Raw genomic sequence first — 24,473 nt, 5'->3', positions numbered from 1 at the left:
TTATTACAATGTACTGGAGATTGCGATATGTGCTTTATGTTAAATTCTCACAGCCTCTCGTCATCACCACTTTATAGACAGGGGAATGGCCATAGCTAGGAAGCATTACAGAGAGGGTTTGAACCCAGGCATGCCCAACTACAGATATCAAGCTCTTTTAAAATTTTTTTTTTATTTTCATTTTTGAGAGAGAGAGAGAGAGAGAGAAAGAGAGCGCGTGCGCGCGCCTGAGTGGGCAGGGGCAGAGAGACAGAGACATAGAATCTGAAGCAGGCTCCAGGCTCTGAGCAAACAGCACAGAGCCCAGCATGGGGCTTGAACCCATGAGCCACGAGATCATGACCTGGCCCAAGTCAGACGCCCAACGGACTGAGCCACCCAGGAGCCCCCCAGAAAACAAGCTCTTAACCACCTCTCAATGTGCTGTTCACAAGACAACATGGGAGCTCTGCAGACTCAGTGTGGGCTGAGTTCTCTTTTACTTTATTTGGATATATTCATCCCATAAGTAATTATCAAAATTCTATATTCTAGGTACTATACTGTGGCAATACTGAAATTAAAAAGATCTAGATGCTGTCCTCAAAAAGATCATAAAGTTAGCTTTAATACAGGATAACTATTACAACAGAGACATGAACAAAGTGCTGAAGGACTGATCATTCCATGCGGTCAAGAAAGGCAAGGTAAAGATACAATTCCTGAGCAGAAGAGTGACTGTGGTGAATGGAAGGTGAATGGGCTCCAAGCAGACATGACTGTGGGACTGAGGTGTGAAGTTAAAGAGCAAGGCCTACACAGAAAACCAGTGAGTACGCCTGAGCTGGCTGGGAAACAGTCTGTCAGGGCTGCTTGCAGGAAAAGGTTAGGAACAGGTTGTAAAGAACCTCATTTGCCATGCCCAAGGTCTTTAGACTTTGTCCTGTAGACAATAAAGTCATAAAAATTGCTGGGGTGCCTGGGCAACTCAGTCAGCTAAGTGTCAACTTCAGCTCAAGTCATGATCTCACGGTTTGTGCGTTCGAGCCCCACGTAGGGCTCTGTGCTGACAACTGGGAGTCTGGAGACTGCTTCGGATTGTGTGTCTCCCTCTCTCTCTCTGCCCTTCCCTAGCTCTTGCTCTCTCTCTCTCCCCTGCTTTCTGAAAAATAAATAAATAAATAAATAAAAATTTATTTATTTTTGGATTTTTATTTATTTATTTTTAGGGTTTTTTTTCCTTTCATGTCTTTTTATTTATTTATTTTTAATATATGAAATTTATTGTCAAATTGGTTTCCATACAACACCCAGTGCTCATCCCAAAAGATGCCCTCCTCAATGCCCATCACCCACCCTCCCCTCCCTCCCACCCCCCATCAACCATAAATAAATTTTAAAAAATTAATTTAAAAAGTCATAAAAATTGTTAAGGTTGAGGAAGTGACACATTAGATTATGTTTCATTTTGGAGAAACCTGGTAGAGTGATGATGAAAAACAGATGTATAAGAGGTATTTCAGAAGCAGAACTGACCAGGTTTTGTGGCAAATTCCATGTGGATGGTCAGGAAGGAGTCAAGGATGATCCTAGAGGTTTCTAGCATAAGGGACTAAGAAGGTGGTAATGGCACTAACAGAGCAAGGAACACAAGAAGATGGGCAGGCTGGAGGAAAGATAGGTTTATGTGAGGCACCTGCAACCAGGCAGCAAAGTCCAAGGGTAGTTAAGAATACCAACCCCAAGGGCACCTGGGTGACAATCAGTTGAATGTCTGACTCTTGATTTCGGCTCAGGTTTGAGTTCGAGCCCCTCATCAGGCTCTGCAATGACCGCGCAGAGGCTGCTTGGGATTCTCTCTCTCCTCTCTGCCGCTACCTTGATCACTCGCTCTCTCTCAAAATAAATAAACTCAAAAAAAAAGTTAAAAAAAAATTCCAAGCTCAGAAGGGAGTTGGGGGAAGTCATTAGTTTCTATAGTTATGTAAATGGATGAAATCTCAGGGACAGTGTATAGATGGAAAGCAGGAACGGTATGGACTTGCTGGTCATTATGTAATGCAACAAGGGGGGGTGGGGGCAGACAAAGGGGGATGACGACCAAGGAGAGAAGTGAATAACCTCTAAACTTCAGCAGCAGGTGATAGGAGAAAAAACAGCCAAAGAGATTAAAAGAATAGGGGGGAGCCTGGGCGGCTCAGTCAGTTAAGTGTTTGACTCTTGATTTCAGCTCAGGCCATGCTTGCACTGCTGGTGGGTTTTCAAGCCCCACATCGGGCTCTGTGCTGGCAGTGCGGAGCCTGCTTGGGATTCTCTCCTGCTCCTCCTCTGCTCCTCCCCTGTTCATGCACACTCTGACTCTCGCTCTCTCAAAGTAAATAAGTATTAGAGAAAAAAAGAATGCTACATTAAAAAAAAAAAAAACAATAGGGGAGAGGAACCCAGGAACCCAGAAATTCCAGGAACCAATACATCACAGAAGCCAAAGGAGAAGTACATTTCAGAGGTGTCATCAACAGTCAGGCTGTATGAGAAATGAAAAGCCACCGAATTTAGCAGCAGGAAGTTGGCCAATATTTTTACAAAAGTAATAAAGTTAAGAGGGAAGTCAGATCATAAATCATAATAAACTGGGGAATGAATGGAAACTGAGAAATTAAAGGCAATCATTCTTTGAAGCAAAAAAATTTTTAAAAGATGTGACAACAGAAGGGATTCACATTTGAAAACGTTTTAGGGGTGTTAGAGATTTGAATGTACTTATCAAGTCACAGTATAGAGTTAGGACTTGTGGAAGAGACTGATGATATAAGCCAGGGAATAGGGTAGGGGATAAATGGGGGGGAAACAAAAGGATTGAGGAGTTGGCCTTACAAAGGAACTGATGCCCTCTACTTCAGCCTGGAGGTCAGGAAGTAACTCTTTGATCTCACAGAGAAAGTATTTATGAAGATTCTCAAACCCTATGAGGAATGGGAAGGAAACTATTCCAAAGCACCACAGGTAGAAATATATATACCACTCAACAAGAAAGATAATTTTTGCTGAACACACATCACTGGAGTGGCCAAGTCCAGTAGGAAGGAAATGAAGGCTCGGGAAGACAGGGACACAGTGTGACAGGTAGCTGAGGAGCAAAGAGTTGAGGAATTTCATATTTCTATTTTCTCTAAAGGAGGTGATGAAGTCATATGCTGATAAGAATGTTATGTTTGTGACTAGTGTTCAGCAATACAATTATAACCAACTTAATGGGTCGATTAATGTGCAGTATAAACTAAAATACAAATATGGGTGCCGAGGGGGCTTAGTCTGTTGCATCCAACTTTGGCTCAGGTCATGATCTTGAGGTTCTGAGTTAGAGACCCACATCAGACTTGTTGCTGTCAGTGCAGAGCCCTCTCGGTTTCAGATTCTCTGTCTCTCTCTCTGCCCCTCCCCAGCCTGCTCTCTCTCAAAAATAAATAAAACATTAAAAAAAAAAAAAACCTAAAATACAAATAATAATAGCTCTCTCTATATAGTATTTGATCATTTACAAAACATGCTCACATCATCTCATTTATTCTTTTCCTATGTTGAAAAAGATTTTGGTAGATGAACACTAAAACAATTTGTTCAAAATCTCAAGTCCAACAGCAGAGGCAGGAATCAAATTGAAGTCTCTTGCTTTTGAAATCTGTTCTTTCTAGGGCACCACAGCTGTCCTATTAGGCTCCATGAACAGTGTAATTGGGTAAGTCTAGCATGAAAGAGGCAATCATAATATGTTCTTTCACAGTACTCAACTGGATGTTCCAGTTTATAATGAATGCCAACCCCACCCTGCCCTGCCCTTGAAGCTGATATGGGATGCTAGAGCACTGTCTAATGCACCCTTCCTCTTTATAGTACCTCAGATACTATTCTTAAAACTGACTATAGGTTTTAAATTTTTTTAATAAAATTTATTTAAACAAGTAAAACTTTCACATGGTTCTAAAGTCAAAGAGTATAAGAAGTAAGAAAATCTCCCAGTAACTCTCTACTTAGTTGTCTCATCCTCCAGGTTACCATTGTTCTCTGCAAATCCTTTCAAAGTTTCTTTATGTATATACAAGCAAATACAATATATATTCTCATTCTGCCTTAACACAGAAATGGTAGCACAATAAATGCACTCTGTATTTTTATTTCTTTGCTTAACTACGGATCTTAGAGATTTTTTTACACACCAGTACATAAAGTACATCCTCATTCCTTGAAAAAAAAAAAAAAAAAACTTAAACCAGCTACATAACTAGTGTATGAATGTATCATAATTTATTAGGCCAATCCCTAAAGACGGACATTTAACTTCCTTCCAACTTTTTGCCATTTACAAACACTGCTACAATGAATTCCCCCTGCAAGTTATTTCACATGTGCAGAACATATTTGTAGGTAAGTTTTCTGAAGTAAAACTGCTGGGTCAAAGTACAAACACATTTGAAGTCCTGATACAATTGCCAAATCCCCCTCCCTACGGGTTGTGCCAATTTAAAGACTCAACAGTATAGAAGAGTTCCTATCTCAACAAGCCCTTGTCAACACAGTAAACTATGAAATGCTTGGCTTTTTACCAATTTGATAGGTTAAATATGGGCTCACAGTATAATTTTAACTTCTATTTCTTTTATTATTAGGAACAATGAGCATTTTTTTTCTATTAACTAAGTATTCATATCCTTTGCCATTGGCTTATGCTACTTAGAACCATATTTGGTACTTTGTTTTAGTTTCTAGGTATAATTACTACACTTACTAATTAATTTTTTAAAAAGTGAATGCTCGGGGCGCCTGGGTGGCTCGGTCGGTTAAGCTTCCGACTTCGGCTCAGGTCATGATCTCACAGTCTGTGAGTTCGAGCCCCGCGTCGGGCTCTGTGCTGACAGCTCGGAGCCTGGAGCCTGTTTCCGATTCTGTGTCTCCCTCTCTCTCTGCCCCTCCCCTGTTCATGCTCTGCCTCTCTCTGTCTCAAAAATAAATAAACGTTAAAAAAAAAATTAAAAAAAAAAAAGTGAATGCCAGATATATAGGAGGCAAAGGACAGATAAGGTATTTGTTTTCATGAACTGATTTCAAACAGGGGGAGAGAGGTAATAAATGTGGGATGGTACTGTAACAGGGTGATGTGATAAAAAATACGTGGGATGGGACTACTTTTAGATAGTGTGGTCAGATAATATCTTCCTGAGGAAGTGGTATTTGAGCTGAGACCTGAAGGATGAAAAGATGTGAAAGGCCTACTGTAAAGGATGAACTCAGCAGGTCAAAGGGTGTCCAACCCCTGTACATACCAAAGAAAGATTTGGCCTAGTTCCTGGGCGATAACCTCTAAGCCTTTGGAATATCCTGCCTGTTAAGAGTGTTTTTATTTACATGAAGCTTTGGGTCACATTGCTAACAATGTGATCTATGGTGGAAGTCTTGGGCCACAAGGTATCTGCTTGACCTTGGGAGGGGCTGGAGAACTATGGTCAGTCATGTCTACACGACCAACAGCCAATAAAACTCCTGGACACCAAAGCTCAAGTAAGCTTCCTGGTTGGCAATACTCTGCGTGTTGTCACATGCTGTTCCTGGAAGAATTAAGTACTGCTCCTCCAACTCCGCTGGGAGAAAACAACTGGAAGCTTGTGCCTGGTATCTCCTGGACTCTGCCCTACATGCATTTTTCTGTCACTAATTTTAATTTGTATCCTTTCTCTATAATAAACTATAACCAGTGAGTATAATAGCTTTTCAGAGTTCTGTGAGGCCTTCTAGCTAATCACTGAACATGAGCATGATCTTGAGGAGCCCCAAATATACTTGTGCATTGAAAACTACAAAATATTTGCTCAGAGAAATTAAAGAGCAAGAGCAAATATAGAAAAATGAGACTACATCAAACTTTAAGACTTCTTTGCATCAAAAAAACAATCAACAGAGTAAAAAAGAACCACAGAATGGGAGAAAATATTTGCGAATCATGTATCTGATAAAGGGTAAATATCCAGAATATATTTGGATGTAACGCAACAACGACAAAAAACAAATAATCTCATTTAAAATGGGCAAAAGACTTGAACAGACATTCCTCCAAACAACATAGACAAAAGGCCAACAAGCATATAAAAAGATTTTCAAGGGGCACCTGGGTGGCTAAGTCGGTTACGCTTCCAACTTTGGCTCAGGTCATGAATTCACGGTTCGTGAGTTCAAGCCCTGCATCGGGCTCTGTGTTGACAGCTCAGAGCCTGGAGCCTGCTTTGGATTCTGTGTCTCCCTCTCTCTGCCCCTCCCCGCTCACGCATGCTCTCTTTCAAAAATAAATAAAACATTAAAAAATAGCTTTTGGGGTGCCTGGGTGGCGCAGTCAGTTGAGTGTCTGACTCTTGGTTTGGGCTCAGTCTTGATCTCACAGTTCATGAGTTTGAGCCCCACAGTGGGCTCTGGGCTGAAGGCGCACAGCCTGCTTGGGATTCTGTCTTTCCTTCTCTCTGTCCCTCCCGGCTTTTTTTTTTTTTTTTTTTTTAAGTATTTATTTATTTACTGGGAAACAGAAAGACAGAATGCAAGCAGGGGAGGGGCAGAGAGGAAGGGAGACACAGAATCTGAAGCAGGCTCCAGGCTCTAAGCTGTCAGCAGAGCCCAACACGGGGCTTGAACCCACGAAGTGCAGGATCATGACCTGGGCCGAAGTCAGACGCCCAACTGACTGAGCCACCCGGGTGCTCCTGACCCTCTCCCGCTTCTGCCCTCTCCCTGAAAAATAAACTTAAAAAAAACAAAAAAAAAGATGTTCAAGATCACTAATCATTAGAGAAATACAAATCAAAACTACAATGACATATCATCTTACACCCATTAGGATGGCTACTAACAAAACAGTAACAAATATTAGGATGCAGAGAAACTGAAACCCTTGTGCACTATGGGTAGGAATGTAAAATGGCATGGCATTTATAGACAAAAGATTAAAAACAGAATTATCATATGATCCAGCAACCCTACTTCTGGGTATATATCCAAAATAATTGAAAGCAATATCTTAAAGACGTATTTGCACAACCAGTGGTCTATGCAGCATTATTCACAATAGCCAAGACAGAGCTACTCAAATGTCCATCAACAGATAAAGAAAATGTGGTACATATGTATAATGGAATATTATTCAGCCTTAAAAGAGAAGGAAATCTTGTCACATGTTAAAACATGGATGAAACTCTGAGGACATTATACTAAGTGAAACAAGTCACAAAAAGACAAATGTTGTACAATTCTACTTGTTGAAGTATCAAGTATCAGCTCAAAAAAACAGAAAGCATAATTGCGATTGCCAGGAGCTGGGGGAAGAGGGAAACAAGGAGTTGTTCTACAGTGTGTAGAGTTTCAGTTTTACAAGTTGAAAAATTTGTAGAGCTCTGTTGCACCACAATGTGAGTACAGTTAACACTACTGAACGGGACACTTAAAAATGGCTAAGATAGTAAGTTTTAAATTTTGTTATATATTATTTACCACAACTTAAAAAAAAAATGTTTTTGGGAGGGTGCCTGGGTGGCTCAGTTGGTTAAGGGTTCAACTCCTGCTCAGGTTGTGATCTCGTGGCTCATGAGTTCGAGCCCCACATCGGGCTCTGTGCTGACAGCTCCGAGCCTGGAGCCTATTTCAGATTCTGTGTCTCCCTCTCTCTCTAACCCCTCCTCCCACTCACGTTCTCTCTCTCTCTCAAAAATAAACATAAAAAAATTAAAAAAAAAATTTTTAAAGACCTAAATAAACGTATGGATACGTTGTGTTCATGGATTGAAAGGCTCATTATTGTTTCTTTTAATTTTTTAATTCTTTATTTTTAATTATTTTTAATTTACATCCAAATTAGCATATAGTGCAACAATGATTTCAGGAGTAGATTCCTTAGTGCCCCTTACCCATTTAACCCATTCCCCCTCCCACAACCCCTCCAGTAACCCTCAGTTTGTTCTCCATATTTATGAGTCTCCTCTGTTTTGTCCCCCTCCCTGATTTTATATTATTTTTGTTTCCCTTCCCTTATGTTCATCTGTTTTGCCTCTTAAAGTCCTCATATGAGTGAAGTCATATGATTTTTGTCTTTCTCTGACTAATTTCACTTAGCATAATACCCTCCAGTTCCATCCACGTAGTTGCAAATGGCAAGATTTCATTCTTTTTGATTGTATATATACTCCATTGTATATATATACCACATCTTCTTTATCCATTCATCCGTGGATGGACATTTGGGCTCTTTCCATACTTTGGCTATTGGTGATAGTGCTGCTATAAACATGGGGGTGCATGTGTCCCTTCGAAACAGCACACCTCTATCCCATGGATAAATGCCTACTAGTACAATTGTGGGTCATAGGGTAGTTCTATTTTTAATTTTTTGAGGAACCTCTATACTGTTTTCCAGAGTGGCTGCACCAGCTTGCATTCCCATCTTTTTTTTTTTTTTAATTTATTTTGAGAGAGAGAGAAAGCGTGAGTGAGGGAGGGGTAGAGAGAGACAAAGAGAGAGAATCCCAAGCAGGATCTGTGCTGGGATCAAACCCATGAACCACAAGCTCATGCCTAAGCCAAAGTCAGATGCTTAACCAACTTAGTCACCCAGGCTCTCCAAGACTCATTACTGTTAAGGTGTCAATTATACCAATACCTCACTCCCAACTGATCTATAGATTCAATGTAATCTCAGTCAAAATTCCAGCAGGCTTTTTTGTAGAAACGCTTGCAAAATCCATATGGGAATACAAAGGACCTATGCTATCTGAAACAACTTGCAAAGTTAGAGAACTAATGCTATTTGATTTCAAGACTTCTTATACAGTTACAATAATCAAGAAAATGTAGTGGCACAAAAGACTGACAAATAGACCAACAGAACAGACCAGAAAGTCCAGAAATAAAAAGATACATATTTAGACAATTGATTTTTGCCAAAGGTACAAAGGCAATTTGGTGGAGAATTTTTCAACAAATGGTACTGAAACAATTGGAAATCCAAATGGAGAAAAATGAACTTTTTCCATATCTCATATGATGTACAAAAAAATTATACTATACAGACTTAAATATAAAACCTAAAACTGTCAAGTTTCCGGAAGAAAACATACAAACTTTTGAGAACCTGAGTTAAGCAAAGATGTTTTAGATATGACACCCAAAAAAAAGTCTACAAAGGAAGAAACTGATACAAAAGATTTCATCAGTATCTAAACCGACATATTTCCACTTCTCAAAAAACACTGTTAAGAAAATAAAAACGGGGCGCCTGGGTGGCTCAGTCGGTTAAGCGGCTGACTTTGGCTCAGGTTGTGATCTCGCGGTCCGTGAGTTCGAGCCCCGCGTCGGGCTCTGTGCTGACAGCTTGGAGCCTGGAGTCTGCTTCTGTTTCTGTGTCTCCCTCTCTCTCTGCCCCTCCCCCATTCGAGCTCTCTCTGCCTTTCAAAAATGAATAAATGTTAAAAAATTAAAAAAAAAAAAAAAAGAAAGAAAAGAAAAGCACCTAGGTGGCTCGGTTGGCCACCAAGCATCTACCGAAGCATCCAACTTCAGCTCAAGTCATGATCTCATAGTTCCCTAAGTTTGAGCCTTGCTTTGGGCTCTCTGCTGTCAGTGAAGAGCCCACTTCAGAACCTCTGTCCCCCTCTCTGCCCCTCCCCCGCTTGCTCTCACTCAAAAATAAGTATTTAAAAATAAAGAAAAGAAAAAGAAGCCAGACAAAAAAGTATGTACTGTATGATCTCATCTGTACAAAAGTCTAGGAAGTGAAAACTAGAGTATAGTGACAAAAATTTGATCAGTACTTGCCTGGGGATGAGGAGTGGCTGCGGAGAGGCAAGAGGCAAAGACTGCAAAGGAACACGAGGAACTTTGAGGGTGATTAAGTTCATTGACTGTGGTGGTTGTTTCAAGGATATATTCACATGTCAAAACTTATCAAATCGCATACTTTAAATATGGGTAGTTTACTGAATGCCAATTATACCTCGATAAAGCTGTTCTAAAAAATAAAGGGTCTTTCTCAAAGGGGTGTGTAGGTGCTTTCAAAGTGTTAAATAAGGAGAGTAACACTAGAACTACTAATAGATTTCCAAAATGAAAAATCTTCGCCGCTAAATATTAAGATGATGACTTAGCATTGATTAAAAAAAAACCACTTTTTTATTATGGAAAAAGTTAAAACAAATACTGTCAGAAATGTAAAATGAAGTCCCATGTGCCCTTCACTCAGCTTCAATTATTAACTCATGGCTAATCTTATTTCACCTATTTTCCCATACATCCTGCCCCTGTGTATGAGGCAAATTTGGATGCATCATTTCATTCAGAGATATTTTAGCACAGACTTCTAAAAGATAAAGAACATATAGGCCTTTTGTGTGTGTAGCTTGGTAGGTCATTTCTATCTTTAAAAATAGACTTTACTCTTTAGAGCAATTTTAGGTTCACAGCAAAACTGAGCAGAAAGTACAGAGTTCATGGGGCCGTTGGATGACTCAGTTGGCTAAACCTCGGACTCTTGATTTTGACTCAGGTCTATTATCTCACAATTAGGGGATTGAGCCCCAGGTCGGCTCTGTGCTGACATCGTGGAGCCTGCTGGGAATTCTCCCTCTCCTTCTTTCTCTGTCCCTCCCCAACCAGCCCCCATGTGCCGGTGCACACATGCTCTCTCAAAATAAACATAAAAAAACAAAGTACAGAGTTTACATATACCCCTTGCCCTCACACAGCCTTTCTACCCCATCAACATCCTATACCAGAGTGTACAATCAATGAATGTACATTAACATGTCACTATCACCCCAAGTCCATAGTTTACATTAAGGTTCAGTCTTGTGTCACACATTCCATGGGTTTTGAAAAATGTATAATAATATGTATCCACCATAGTATCATATAGAATAGTTTCACTGTCCTAAAAATCCTCTATATTCTGTTTATTTATCTCTCTCTCCCTACTACAACTCTGGGAAACCACTGATTTTTTTTTTTTTTTTTTTTTACCGCCTCCATAGTTTTGCCTTTAAAAGCTATTTTCGGGGGGGCGTGGGTGGCTCAGTCAGTTAGGCGTCCGACTTCAGGTAAAGTCATGATCTCATAGTTCATGGGTTTGAGCCCTCCATTGGGCTCTGTCCTGACTCACAGCTCAGAGCCTAGATAGAGACTGCTTCAGATTCTGGGTCTCCCTCTCTCTCTGCCCCTCCCTTGCTTGTGCTCTGTTTCTCCAAAATAAATAAGTGCTAAAAAAAAAATTTTAAAGCTATTTTTAAGGTTCAGAAAAACAAGTGCTATAGCCATTATAAATGCTTTCATTTCAGTGGCAGAGGGAAGGATTACTCACTATATAAATGTTGTAAGTGTCAGGGAGGGTGGGGTCCTTTGGGAAATGGTAAGTATGTGGGAAGTGAGTTCCTATGAAGCCAGATTCCCCACATCTCCTACACGATAAACTCAGAGGCTTTGTTTTAATTCCTTCTCCCTTCTCCTTACTTCAGAACAGGATGCAAGTACAAGTCCAGTCACCCAAGGCATGTGAATCCTCAAACAGGGAGAATACTTCTCAAGCAGCAAAAACTGTGGAGGTATTTTTAATACAGTGTAGTGCTTGTTTTGTTTTGAACCTTGTTTTCTGTCTGTTTTTTTTTTTTTTTTTTTTTTAGAGCAAGAGCATTTGCGCAAGCCAGCAGGGGAGAGGGGCCAAAGGAGAGAGGAAATCCCAAGCAGGCTCCAGGCTCAGCACAGAGCCCAACACAGGGCTCAATCCCATGACCCTGGGATCATGACCTGAGCCAAAATCAAGAGTCTTGGACACTCAACCAACTAAGGCACCCCTGCTTTTTTTTTTTTCTTTAAGTTTTACTATTGTAATTAAAAGATTATACTTAGGGGGTGCCTGGGTGCTCAGTTGGTTGAGCATCCAACTTCAGCTCAGATCATGATCTCAGGGTACCTGGGTTCAAGCCCCATGTCGGGCTCTGTGCTGACAGCTCAGAGCCTGGAACCTGTTTTGGATTCTGTGTCTCCCTCTCTCTCTGCCCCTTCCTGGCTTGTGTGCTCACTCACGTGCTCTCTCTCTCAAAAATAAATAAATCAACTTTAAAAAAAAAAGCCTACTATTAACCATTACCTTATACTACTGATTGGATAAGCCATAAGTAACACACGACTGAAATTACCTCAAAATTCTCACTGTTACATATAATGTTTCAACAAATATGCTTGTCTACATTTCTTGGCACTCTTATGGTAATATTTGTATAACATAAATTTCCAAAAGTGGAAATCCTAGGTCAAAATGTGTGTACATTTTTAGACTTAACTGCCAAATTATCTCCAAAAGGCCTATGTATTTGCAGACTCAATTGACAACTTGCTTCCAAATAAACAGAAACTAGGGCGCCTGGGTGGCTTAATCTGGTAAGCATCCAACTTCGACGCAGGTCATGACCTTGCAGTTCATGAGTTCAAGCCCCATGTCAGGCTCTGTGCTGACAGCTCAGGGCCTGGAGCCTGCTTTAGATTCTGTGCCTCCCTGTCTCTCTGCCCCTCACCTGCTTGCATGCGGTCTCTCTCTCTCAAAAATAAACATCAAAAAAAATTAACCAAATAAACACAAATTAAACTCCCATGAGCAACACATGAGAATGCCTATCTCCCATATCTTTAGTAGCAAGGAGTTTCTTTTATTTTTTTTTTACGTTATCTCTACCCCCAACATGGGGCTTGAACTTACAACCCGGGTTGCATGCTCTACTCCCTGAGCCAGCAAGGCACCCCATAGTGGGTTTCAATCCTTGCTCACTGATAGGTGAAAAATGAAAAGTTTTCACTTCTGTGTTTCCTCTTATTACTAAGGTTGATCAACTAGTCTTTTCATATATTTACAGACATTAATATTTCTTCTTATATTAGTACTGTTCAAATCCTTTGGCCATGCTGTTACTGAATTGTTCATATTTCTTTTGACTTCATAAGAATTCTTTGTACATTAAGGTATATCTGTCATTATGCATTACCAGCATAATAATAATTTGTCCAGTTTATTTTTTTCTTTTTTTGTTTGTTTCTATTTGTTTTGTTTTTGCCCAGTTTATTTTTTTACTTTATTCATGGCAGTTATCGCCACACTTAAGTTTATAATTTTATATTGCTGGGGCGCCTGGGTGGCTCAGTTGGTTAAGCGTCGAACTTTGGCATAGGTCACAATCTCACAGTTCGAGGGTTCGAGCCCTGCACTGGGCTCTGCACTGACAGCACAGAGCCTGCTTGGATCCTGTCTCCCTCTCTCTCCTATCCCTCTCAAAAATAAACATGAGGGGAAGGGAAGGGAAGGGAAGGGAAGGGAAGGGAAGGGAAGGGAAGGGAAGGGAAGGGAAGGGAAGGGAAGGGAAATGAGGTTAGTTCTATCAGTCTATGATTTGCTAACAACTTAATAAAGTTCTTCGCATTTAATGTTTTGAATTAAAAAAAGATAATGCAGAAAACCTTTATTTTTGAAGACTAAACATGCTGTAATTTTATAAATTTAGCAACTGAAGGTATTGGACTCACATAAGTACACTTCAGCAATTGCTTTATATAGAGAATCATTATTGATCTTTCAATGGATTACTACTTTAAGGTTTCTATTTTATTTATTTCTATTTCATTTACAAAGGACTGACATTTTCTAGTGTAAATCAAAAAGGCTGTTGACAATTTATTTCTTTAAGGTCTAGAAAATTTAGGTCAGAATAAAGGAACATGAATAAAAATTCCAAAATCCCATTTATGGATCTTATCATTTTTCTCTGATGTCACTTTCCCTTCATTTCTTTACCTAAATAATTCGTTCTCAAACCCCAGACCGAAAGCACTGGCAAATTCTGAGAATGGATCAGAAATGCAAACTCTGTAACCCTATCTCAGACTTACAGAATCAGTAACTTTGGGGTCAGGAGTCAAATAATTTTTATTAACGGTTCTTCCAGAGGATTCCAATGCACAAGAAGGTTTGAAACTCCCTGCTCCAATATACATTTTAATTTTTTTTTAATATTTTTTAATTTTATTTTTGAGACACAGAGAGACCATGAGCAGGGGAGGGGCAGAGAGAAAGCAAGACACAGAATCCGAAGCAGGCTCCAGGCTCTGAGCTGTCAGCACAGAGCCAGATGCGGGAGCTCGAACTCATGGAGTATGAGATCATGACCTGAGCTGAAGTCGGATGCTCAACCGACTGAGCCACCCAGGCGCCCCTCTAATATATGTTTTAAAAAGGCTAATCAACAATATAAAAAAATCCTAGACTTACTCTAAAAAATTCTTCTATGTTTTAGAAAACTAAGGTCTCAGCTAATCCACATAAAAGATGTAAATCTACACCAACTCAAAACATGAATTTTCACTATTCTGAAGTTTATACTTTCAATTTCCTCTAGTTCCAGTATATTCCTGTCACATCAGATGAAATGGAGGCTTCTGGCAAAAAATGATGACAAGTCAAGGAAAAAGAGCTCTACTCATCAAAATTTTGCACCAGAAAAATAAAACATTACAAACTATTTTAACAGGTACAGTAAAAGTAAACCTAAGGATTATGACAGATCACAAACTACAGAAAAAGGCCCAAATAATGTTCTTGTTAGAGCTACTTTAATATCCAAACTATACAATACATTTAGGAAACGAAGAACTTCAACTATTTCACAACTTGTAAGCTTTGGCCTCTGTCAGAAATAGTTGACTCATTAGCTAGCTTCTAGTTAGAGATGGTGAGTAAACTAATGGAAAAAAAGTAAAAACTTTTGATAGAATGCCACCTCTAAGTAAGCAAGGCACACTTTCTTGAGGGAAAAAGAATAAAATGAATTCTCCACTTAGCTCCTGTGACATACCAAACTATTTTTTTAATGTTTATTTACTTATTGAGAGAGAGAGGGAGAAAAGAGAGAGAGAAGGGCAGAGAGAAAGGGAGAGAGAGAATCCCAAGCAGGCTCCGTGTTTACAGTACGGCTGACAGCGCCAGTGCAGGGCTTGAACCCGCGAACCAGGAGACCCTGGGATCACGACCTGAGCCGAAATCAAGAGTCAGACGCTCAACAGACTGAGCCACCCAGGCACCCCAAAACTTACTATTTTTTAAGAAAAATTTTCTAAAATGCATTGTAAACATTTCAGTCTTTTAAACTGGAGACTGACAAACATACCTCGAGGGCATAATGTAATATATGGCGATCAATACAGGCGCTTTCAAAGACCCAATGCTAGCATGCTGTTTTAGTTTCTTTTACATCAGTTGCTCTAACTCTCCTACTACTCTTACTCACTCATCACAGAGAACCTTGAATGCTTCTTCCCTTTCCATAGATATTCCTCAAATAGCACACTGTCCTTTTGCAACTTTTCTTCACATTCAAAAACTTCTTTTAAAAATTTTCTAGGGTCGTCTGGGTGGCTCAGTCAGTTAAGCGTACGACTTTGGCTCAGGTCATGATCTCATGGCTCGTGAGTTCGAGCCCCACGTTGGGCTCTGTGCTGACAGCTCAAGAGCTGGAGCCTGCTTCGGACTCTGTGTCTCCCTTTCACTCTGCCCCTCCCACACTCATACTCTGTCTCTCTCTCTCTCTCTCTCTCCCTCAAAAATAAACATTAAAAAAAAATTTTTTTTAAAGACAACTAGTAGAAAAATGGGCAAAGAACATAAACAGGCAATTTGCGGAAGAGGAAATGCAAATGGCCAATAAGCATAAGGAAAAAAGTTCCACCTTATTAGAAACTAGGAAAATACAATTAAAGTAACCTGAGGAGTCATTTCAAACCCATCCAACTGATACTCACGAAGTCAGACAATACCAAAAACTGGCCAGGATATAAAAGAATGAAAACTGCTGTATGCTCTTGATATATAACCACTTCAGAAAACATACTGGCAAACTCTAATACAATGTAAGATCCATATACCCAATCATAGTGATTATCATTGAGAAGCTCTTACATGTGCAGAAGGATTAATGAATAAGAGTATCATTGCAACACTGCTGGTTACTGTGAAAAACTGAAAACTATTAAATATTTATAAACAAAAACTAGATCATTTTTATATGTTCACAAAATAAATAAAAAACGAATGAACTAGAGCTTTATGCATCTATATATACATAAATTCCAAAAACAGGTCTCTTCTGCAACATGTACTTATGCATTTCAAAAATGTGGGAATTTTCTGCTACAACTTTCACATACACACATATATTTCATACACAGTTTTAAAACCTGCAAAGTGGTGATATATTAAATATCGCTTATGTTCATAAATATAGTAAGCATGACAAACACTAAATTCAGGATAGCAACTAAAGGCCAGGAAAATAAGAAGGGGAATATGGGAGAGAGGCTCCAATTTTATCTTTAATTTCTTCCTGTTATATAATTAGACCATCTGTCCAAATTAATTGCAAATTTAGTTTGGTGAGGATTTCATTTCATGTACGATCAATATATAACAGAAACAGAAAAACCTTAGTGAAAATACTCTTCAAAATTAACAAAGTATACAAAGCAAACATGACAAGACATTAAAGTTTAATAAAGTTGGGTGGTAGGTAAATGGGTACTTATTACATTATTTGTCATACTTCCTGCATACGCTTAAAATATTTCATATTAAAAATTTCAGAAATAAATATTTGGATTAAAACAAGACCACAATTTTTCAGCTCTCTTGACTAATCTCATCAAACTCTAACTCCCTTCACTGTGAATGAGATTACCCATAGCTGACAAAAGGAAAACCTCTTTTCTGGGCTAAGGCAGCCCATCATCTATCTGCTAAGGATGGAGGAATGAAGTCATGGGCAACATTTTGTTTCTGGAAAGACAGAAATGTTTTAAATGTTACCTTCTACTTGAACACTAACGATATACCATTGCAATTATACTTGAAGTTACACAACAAAGTCATCTAACTGAGTAAGACTGGGTTAATCAGATCCAAATGATTTTAATTTCATTATACTTCTCATAGGGTAATCACCTTGATCTTATTTTCTCAGGACTGTCCCAGTTTTAAAACTGAAAGCCCTGTGTTCCAGGGACCTCTCGGTCTTGGGCATACCAGGACAGTTGGCCACCCTAACTCCTTGTCACAACAAAACTTAGGAGACAGAATTTATCTAATAAACCATCTTAATTATACAGATGGGAAAAATGAGGTACTAAGAAATTAAGTGAATGAAACCAACTTACAAACAGCTGTTTCAAATTACACCTGGATGAGAGTTCTTTCCTTTAAAGGGCCTATTTATAGGTCACTCGGCCACAACTGCTAATTGCCAATTCATCACTGTTCCTGAATCCTCATAGGTCCCCCAAACCCAAAGGACTGCCCCATAAGTTCAAGACTACAGATGCTCCTGACGTTGGAAGAGACGGAGTAAAGGAATAGAAGTCCATTTTTTACACTGATATCTGAATAAATTCTGTAAGAAAGTTACTTTCCTTCTAGTTTCAAAAATGTGTTTAAATGAATGTTCATTTATTTTTATAATATTTAAAAAAACCTATATGCACACTCTATATCTATGATATATTATCATAGATAAGCACCTTAACAGAACATTTTAATAGCACTTTAATTCAGAGGCCCTAAATATATGGCCCTAAAACTAAATAATGTTTGTGACAGTATCTAGCACAGGGTCTAACTCACTGAAGACGTTCAATATGTTAGTTTCCTTTCCTGAGCAGCATGGAAAGACTGAAACTTTCCACATCTCTCAATTTCCTTGTGATTCTTCTAAACTAGCCACTGAGCAAATAAAGAAATAAGCCTGATAAGGACTTTTGATGCCTGCAGAGGCTTGTCTTCATGTGCTTGTATCTAACAAATCCACTCTCCAAGAGGGGAAATAAAAGAACTGCTTTCAATTAATCCACAAAAACAGTCATCTACATTCAATTTAAATTTGGACTTACCCCCATTTTTTCATAACCAACCAAAGCATGTACACAATGGCTTCTTTATAGCAAAAAAAAAAAACTTAACAATGAGATTCTTTTCCTTTTTGGTTTTGTTTTGTTTCAAGTACACTGGTGCAAAATGAATACACAAGACTTCGTATTTTCCTTCCCCAGAATTTTTTCATACAATATCTCCTTTTAGTATTGTAACATTTTCCTGGGATAAGAGATAGTTGTAAGAACAGAAAGAACACTGGAGGAAGCTTGACATTAGAAAGCACAGTTTTATGTACCAGGTTTGTCCTATAATTTTCTATGTGATCTTGGACAAGCGTTTAAAGTACAAAATGGGAATAATACCTATCCCATGGTAACTGGAAAGTATGAGAATGTACACAGAAGATATTTGTAAGCTGCAGAAGATAAACATTTTTAAGAAGATAAACAAAAGATAAACAAAAAATAAACTTATTTGATATCCCATAATCAATGGCAGGGTTAAAATTAAATAAATCAGGCCTGGTTTTCTAGGCAGTGGTCCCCTAAAAGATCTGGAAGGTACCATTGACAACATTAGCACTAAGACTTGCTAAAATTACACGAGTACATGTAATTATCAATAAAAATCCCATGTCAACTGTAACTCCTCTACAGCACCCTTTATTTCAATTTATCAATCACTAAGGTATAAAACAAGGAAGACAAAAAAAAAAAAAAAAAAAATATATATATATATATATATATATATATATATATATATATACCATGAAAGCCCCACAAAACCTGAGTGTGAGGGATGTAAGTTAATGCTGCATTAACAATGGAGAGCTAACTATGTGCCAAGCACCATTCCCACAGCTGGGGATACAGGGTTACACAGTAAAGGGAGGCAGATAAACACATTAACAAGTTAGCAGACAGTATGGTAGAAATGCTGATATGTGCTATGCACAAGTAAAGCATGGAAGTGTATAAGGGGTAGTAGGGTGGGGAAGGGGAGTAGAGGAAGGAAAGGGCTCACTGATAGGGTGACTCATGAGGTGACCTAAATAAAGCAAGTGAAGAAAGCCATCTGAGAAGAATGGGAGAATAATCCAGGACCCAGAGACAGAAATGAGGAAGCACTGAGTAAGGGAGAGATTAATAAGAGATAAGATAGAGATGGGGGCAGAGGAGAAGAATCCGGTCAAGACCTCAGACCTGATTTTTTCTGAGATGAGATACCTTTGGAAGGTTTGGAACAAATAGGTGACATATAACTGTGTTGTTGTTGTTGTTGTTGTTGTTGTTGTTTTTCCCCAAAATTTGTTAGTGGTGGAATCTTTTGTTCAAATGGATCCACAGAAGATCAATATGTAAAAAGATACAATAGGAGCTGCTCTAGTTAAGGAAGGGGTACCCAGAAACTAAGTTGGGACTGTCCCCATTTTCCCTCTCCCTACTCTGAAGTAACAGTTTTACAAAGTCTGTGACATTGAAACTACCAAGGAACTTCATAATCTGGTCTCATGCTAACTTTTCAAAAATCTATTCCGGGGAGGGGCGCCTGGGTGGCTCAGTCAGTTAAGCTTTCGACTTCGGCTCAGGTCATGATCTCGCAGTTGGTGAGTTCGAGCCCCGCGTCAGGCTCTGTGCTGACAGCTCAGAGCCTGGCACCTGTTCCAGATTCTGTCTCCCCTTCTCTCTGTCCCTCCCTGGCTCATGCTCTGTCTCTGTCTCTCTCAAAAATAAATAAACATTAAAAAAATTTTTTTTTGGTTTAAATCCATTCCAGGGAAATAGCAAAAAGGAGCATATCGAGCTGCTGTTACAAACATGTTTCCACAAAAAACAGTCTTTGTAACACCCATTATCAACCAAGAACTGAGGTAAAAACTCTTCTCCTCTCCCTTCCTTCACACACCCCTCGGACTACATACTACCCTTTACAGCTTGTGTTCCTTTTTAGGGCTTCCCCTGATAATTATTTTAACTCGATCTCACTTGATTAAAAATGTTCTGGCAGTACAGTGTGACCTGCCTCTGATGACATATCTCTGGATACAGCTTCCCTGTCTATTTATATTTTAGGAAAATTCTTCCTCCACTAGTGTTATTTCTTCTATCAGTGATGATAGAAGTTTGCTCTACTCTAATCCTACCCATTCATCAAAGAACATTTTGTGAAGCCTTCCTCCTCACATTTTGACCCTTAATTGGAATCCTAAATCTTAGTGTGAAGGGCACTTCCAGGCCATCTAGTTAGTTAGTGCTCTAGCTCATTGCTCATTCCACAGACTAACTCTCTGCAGATGTGGTTGGTAGTTTTCCAGCCTTCTCTGGAACTGCTTTTAGTGACAAACACAGTAAGCCACAAGGCAGTCCGCACCCTTTCAGATGTACAACAAATTATGAGATAATTCTTTTTTATTGACCCAGAACCTGTTTCCTTCTACCACTGGTTCTGCTCTCTGGTTCTAACAGGGGAAAGTCTGATCCCACCCCACCCGACCTGACCCCTCACAGCCTGCATAGCTTATAGTTGGCCTTCTATGTTCCCCCATTCTGGCTCCATCTCTAAAAATCCTACCAATTTCCCAGCTATCTCACAGTCCATCTGTGGGATCTACATTCAATCTGTAATGATTAGCTAACAGAGTTGCAGGCAGGTTGGACATCTGTGTCTCATAACACTAATTACACCCCTTTCTTGATTCTCTCCTTTGAACTCTTTTTTTTAATGTTTATGTTTATTTTTGAGAGAGAGAGCAAGCATGAGCAAGGAGGGGCAGAGAGAGGGAGATACAGAATCTGAAGTAGGTTCCAGGCTCCAAGCTGTCACCGCAGAGCCCAACTTGGGGCTCAAACCCATGAACTGTGAGATCATGACCTGAGCCAAAGAAGGATGCTTAACCGACTAAGCCACCCAGGTGCCCCTCCTTTGAACTCTCTTAGGATTTCTACACTCAGTGTTGCATTCATCACTGTGCATTCTCCCAATGAGCATTTACTGGGCACTGTCAGGAACCATGCCGGGTACTGAAAAAATAAAAGTAAATAAAATGTACTCGGCCCATGGAAGAGTAAGAGTAAGTTAATGTAAAATAACAAATAGCTGGGGAAGTTGGAGAGGCTTTAATAGAGGAGGCGATATCTGAGGCAGGGAGAAACTATATTAACACCTACGTCTCACACAGCCTTGTGTCCCCAGCACTAAATGGTACAATGCTTTGCCCTCAGTTGAAGTTCAGCAAACAGGTAAATTTGATAAAGCAGAGAAAGCTTGCTCAGTCCCCTCAGCCTCTCTTGGAAATGAGGGAAGGAGGTCACTGAATCCATAGTCTGGCAAGGGCAGTTTCAGGGGTTGACACTGTACCTGGCTACGTACAGTATTGCTCAGGTGGTTGTCCTCGGACATCTGTGCATTCTGGAAGTAAGACAAGGGTGCAGGTAACTCTGTCATTGGAGCAAGCGTATAGAAATACTTTTTCACAGAAAACAAAACCTCTTGGGGTTCTGAAAAAGGAAAAAGAAAACAATCTTTGTGCATTACAATTATACTTTTATTTTCAAACACTTCCATAAATTACATTCAGCCAAAACAAACCTTTCTTTCATGTGTTCTCCTCCAAGCCAAGCTTTCTAAGGACCTCTCAGGCTGCTGTCATTTGCAGGCTCCCGGATCAGGTCTGAAATAGGATTTTACCAGGTCACCCAGAGTTGATCAAACCCTTGTAAATCTATTCACATGAATCAAACACTTATAATACCAATTTGTAAACCAGAAATGTATTAATCTGCCATCAACTTCAAGTGACAAACTTTTGTCAGTTTGGTAATGAGTAAATCTACTTGAGAAACCAAGTATTTTCAATCACAAATATATCTAATGATTTCAGATTTAGAGCAAAGGGACCTAAATGATATTAAAGAATGTTCTCTTCAACATTCCTTTTCCTATGATGACTAATCCAAATTAACCTTTCTATCTCTGTAAAATTGTCTAGTGCTTTTAATTTTGCAAAATTCTCTTTGTCGTCTCATTTATCCTTACCACAATGCCCCCAAGCCAGGGGAAGCAGGTAACGTACCCATTTTACAAAAGCAGAAGAGGACCTAAGTTCAGCGACTTGCTTAAAATCACACAACTGGGCAGACCAGCACAAAAATCACAGACTCCTAACTCCCAGCCTTAGATCTCTCCTTTGCATCCTGGCCCAGCCTTATTTACACATTCCATTCGGTCTCCCAGAGTTCACCCTGGGGGGAGGGGGGGCGGGGACACATTCCCATTTGCCTGTCTGCCTTAATTTCCATCAGCCAATATTTTTATTTCAACTTCCCTTTTCATAGAAAGTCTTCAGAAATACAGAAGGAAAAAAAATCTCTTTGTATACCTAAGCAGTATTCTCATTTACACACAGTAAGACATTACCACTTACACACTCACATGAAAGTATTTTGTCAATGTCCGGTTTCATTTTCACTTTCAACTTGGGTATCCTCTACCCTGTAAATACTCTACTTTTTACATTCTAGTGATTTTTCATCAAAAACACCGAAGGCAGATTAAAAACACCGAAGGCAGAAAGTAATTTTCTCCTCTAGTACTGAGTTCAAATTAACCCTTAATTACCTATACCTAGATCATTTAAATCATGACAAATTTTTAATCAAGGTATGCTTCCCTCCTATCCTACATACTTTTAAATACCATGCCAACCTTTGTCCTCCCTTCCAGCTTCAGCCCATGGTTAGCTGACATGAAATCAGGGGATTGCAAATTAATATTAACTAAGTAAGACATAACTAATGTAAATTTGTTTTAAAAATAAAGTTAAACATACAAATAGAGACAACAGTCACCTTTATGGTGGTTATTTACTCAAAGTGGATATTTGGGAAGTTTTTGCGAGTATTGGTAATGTTTTGTTTCTTGATGTGGGTGCTAGTTACACAGGGATTTCAGTCTGTGAAAACGCACTCAGCTCTGTACCTATGATGTGTGCACATTTCTATATACTTCAATTTAAAAATTCAGAGATTTTTGTGGAAGTAAACCTACATTTACGGTTATTCATACCATTGGTCCTGTCTCTTAAAATGAATAAAATTAAGACTTGGCAACATGTATGTTAGCTTACCTAAAAGAGAGCTGCATGCCAATAGAACAGATATATTTTCTATAAGTCCAATAAACATTCAAAGTAAATATTCTGATCTATGCTTCTAAGATATTTTAAAGTTGACTACCTCATTGAAATTTTAACATTAATGTAGCATTAATGATCAGCAAACAGAGCACATATTATTCCCTTCTTTCCCACAAAAACATCCAGTATAGTACCTATCACCTCAGCTAACCCAGAAATGCCAGAGGATGGCAAACAGAAACAGCTACAAGTTGGTCACTTCCACTGATTGCCTGCTATACCAGATCATTTGAAGTATAGCTCTATTACAGAAAAACCTTCAGAAATCTGTCATTAATATTCTCATATAATCCCTCAGAAACAAAATAACAAATAAATAAGAGAGTGTTAGCCAAATGAAACAAGCAAAATACAAGAAGGGGCCATGCGGGCAAAAATAAATAAAAAGTAAGTAAAGTATATTACCAGATAAAATAGGAAAAGAAAAGTGATTGTCTATTTACTAAATAGTAGTTTACTGGTTTGTTTGTTTTTTTTTAACGTTCATTTTTTTATTTTGAGAGAGAGAGCCGTGAGCGGGGAAAAAGGCAGAGAGCAAGCTCTCGCTGTCAGCACAGAGCCCAACTGGGGCTCAAACTCACTAACTGTGAGATCACGAGCTGAGCTGAAATCAAGAGTCAGATGCTTAACTGAGCCACCGAGGCACCCCTACTGGCTATCTATTTACACCAAAACTCAGAGACAGACACTGAGGGGATTTACTTAATTGCGTTCACTTCATCCACTTTACATATGAAAGCCATGTGGCACACAGAAGTCTACTAACTTGCACAAGGTCACATCCAGGAAGCAAAGGAGCAAAGCAATGGCTCACATACTACATTGTGTTGCCTCTGTGCAACAAACTCCATCCCTGCCCTTTGGGAGTTTACAATAAGCATTAAGTTACATTATGAAACAAAAAAAGTTATAGTGAGCTGATTTTTATTACTACTAGAACTGCTGCTTAGAAGTAAATGAGATCTTTAAAAAAAAAACCTAGTAAATGAGATCTTAAACTTCAATGACTGATCTAACTCTAAATTAAAAATTGAAGTGTCGGGGCGCCTGGGTGGCTTGGTCGGTTAAGCGTCCAACTTCGGCTCGGGTCATGATCTCACGGTCCGTGAGTTCGAGCCCCGCGTCGGGTCAGAGCCTGGAGCCTGTTTCGGATTCTGTGTCTCCCTCTCTCTCTGCCCCTCCCCTGTTCATGCTCTGTCTCTGTCTCAAAAATAAATAAACGTTAAAAAAAAAAATTATTAAAAAAATTGAAGTGTCAAAAGTTTTCCCAATATATACTCCTAGTATTTGTATCTGGTCATTTTAATTCTAGTAGTTTCTACTAGT

General features: G+C 39.2%; 1 protein-coding gene across 4 annotated transcripts in view; it reads right to left on the bottom strand.

Moving 5' to 3' along the window:
* Nucleotides 1-24,473, bottom strand: part of PSEN1 (presenilin 1) — a 73,861-nt gene that overhangs the window by 42,303 nt on the left and 7,085 nt on the right. The window contains exons 2-3 of one of the 4 annotated variants that reach the window (XM_045451487.1): nt 21,542-21,623; nt 21,323-21,450 (exon numbers count right to left, since the gene is read on the bottom strand). In XM_045451487.1, the coding sequence (XP_045307443.1) occupies nt 21,323-21,397 (75 nt within the window). In that variant the 5' untranslated portion in view covers nt 21,398-21,450; nt 21,542-21,623. Of the gene's footprint in view, nt 1-21,310; nt 21,451-21,541; nt 21,624-24,473 lie in introns of all 4 variants that reach the window. The other 3 variants (XM_045451485.1, XM_045451486.1, XM_045451488.1) reach the window with 3 other exon arrangements.

The sequence above is a fragment of the Leopardus geoffroyi genome, chromosome B3 (genome assembly GCF_018350155.1).
Source record: "Leopardus geoffroyi isolate Oge1 chromosome B3, O.geoffroyi_Oge1_pat1.0, whole genome shotgun sequence".
Taxonomy (NCBI): Eukaryota; Metazoa; Chordata; class Mammalia; order Carnivora; family Felidae; genus Leopardus; species Leopardus geoffroyi.
This window is presented reverse-complemented; position numbering and strand designations above follow the sequence as displayed.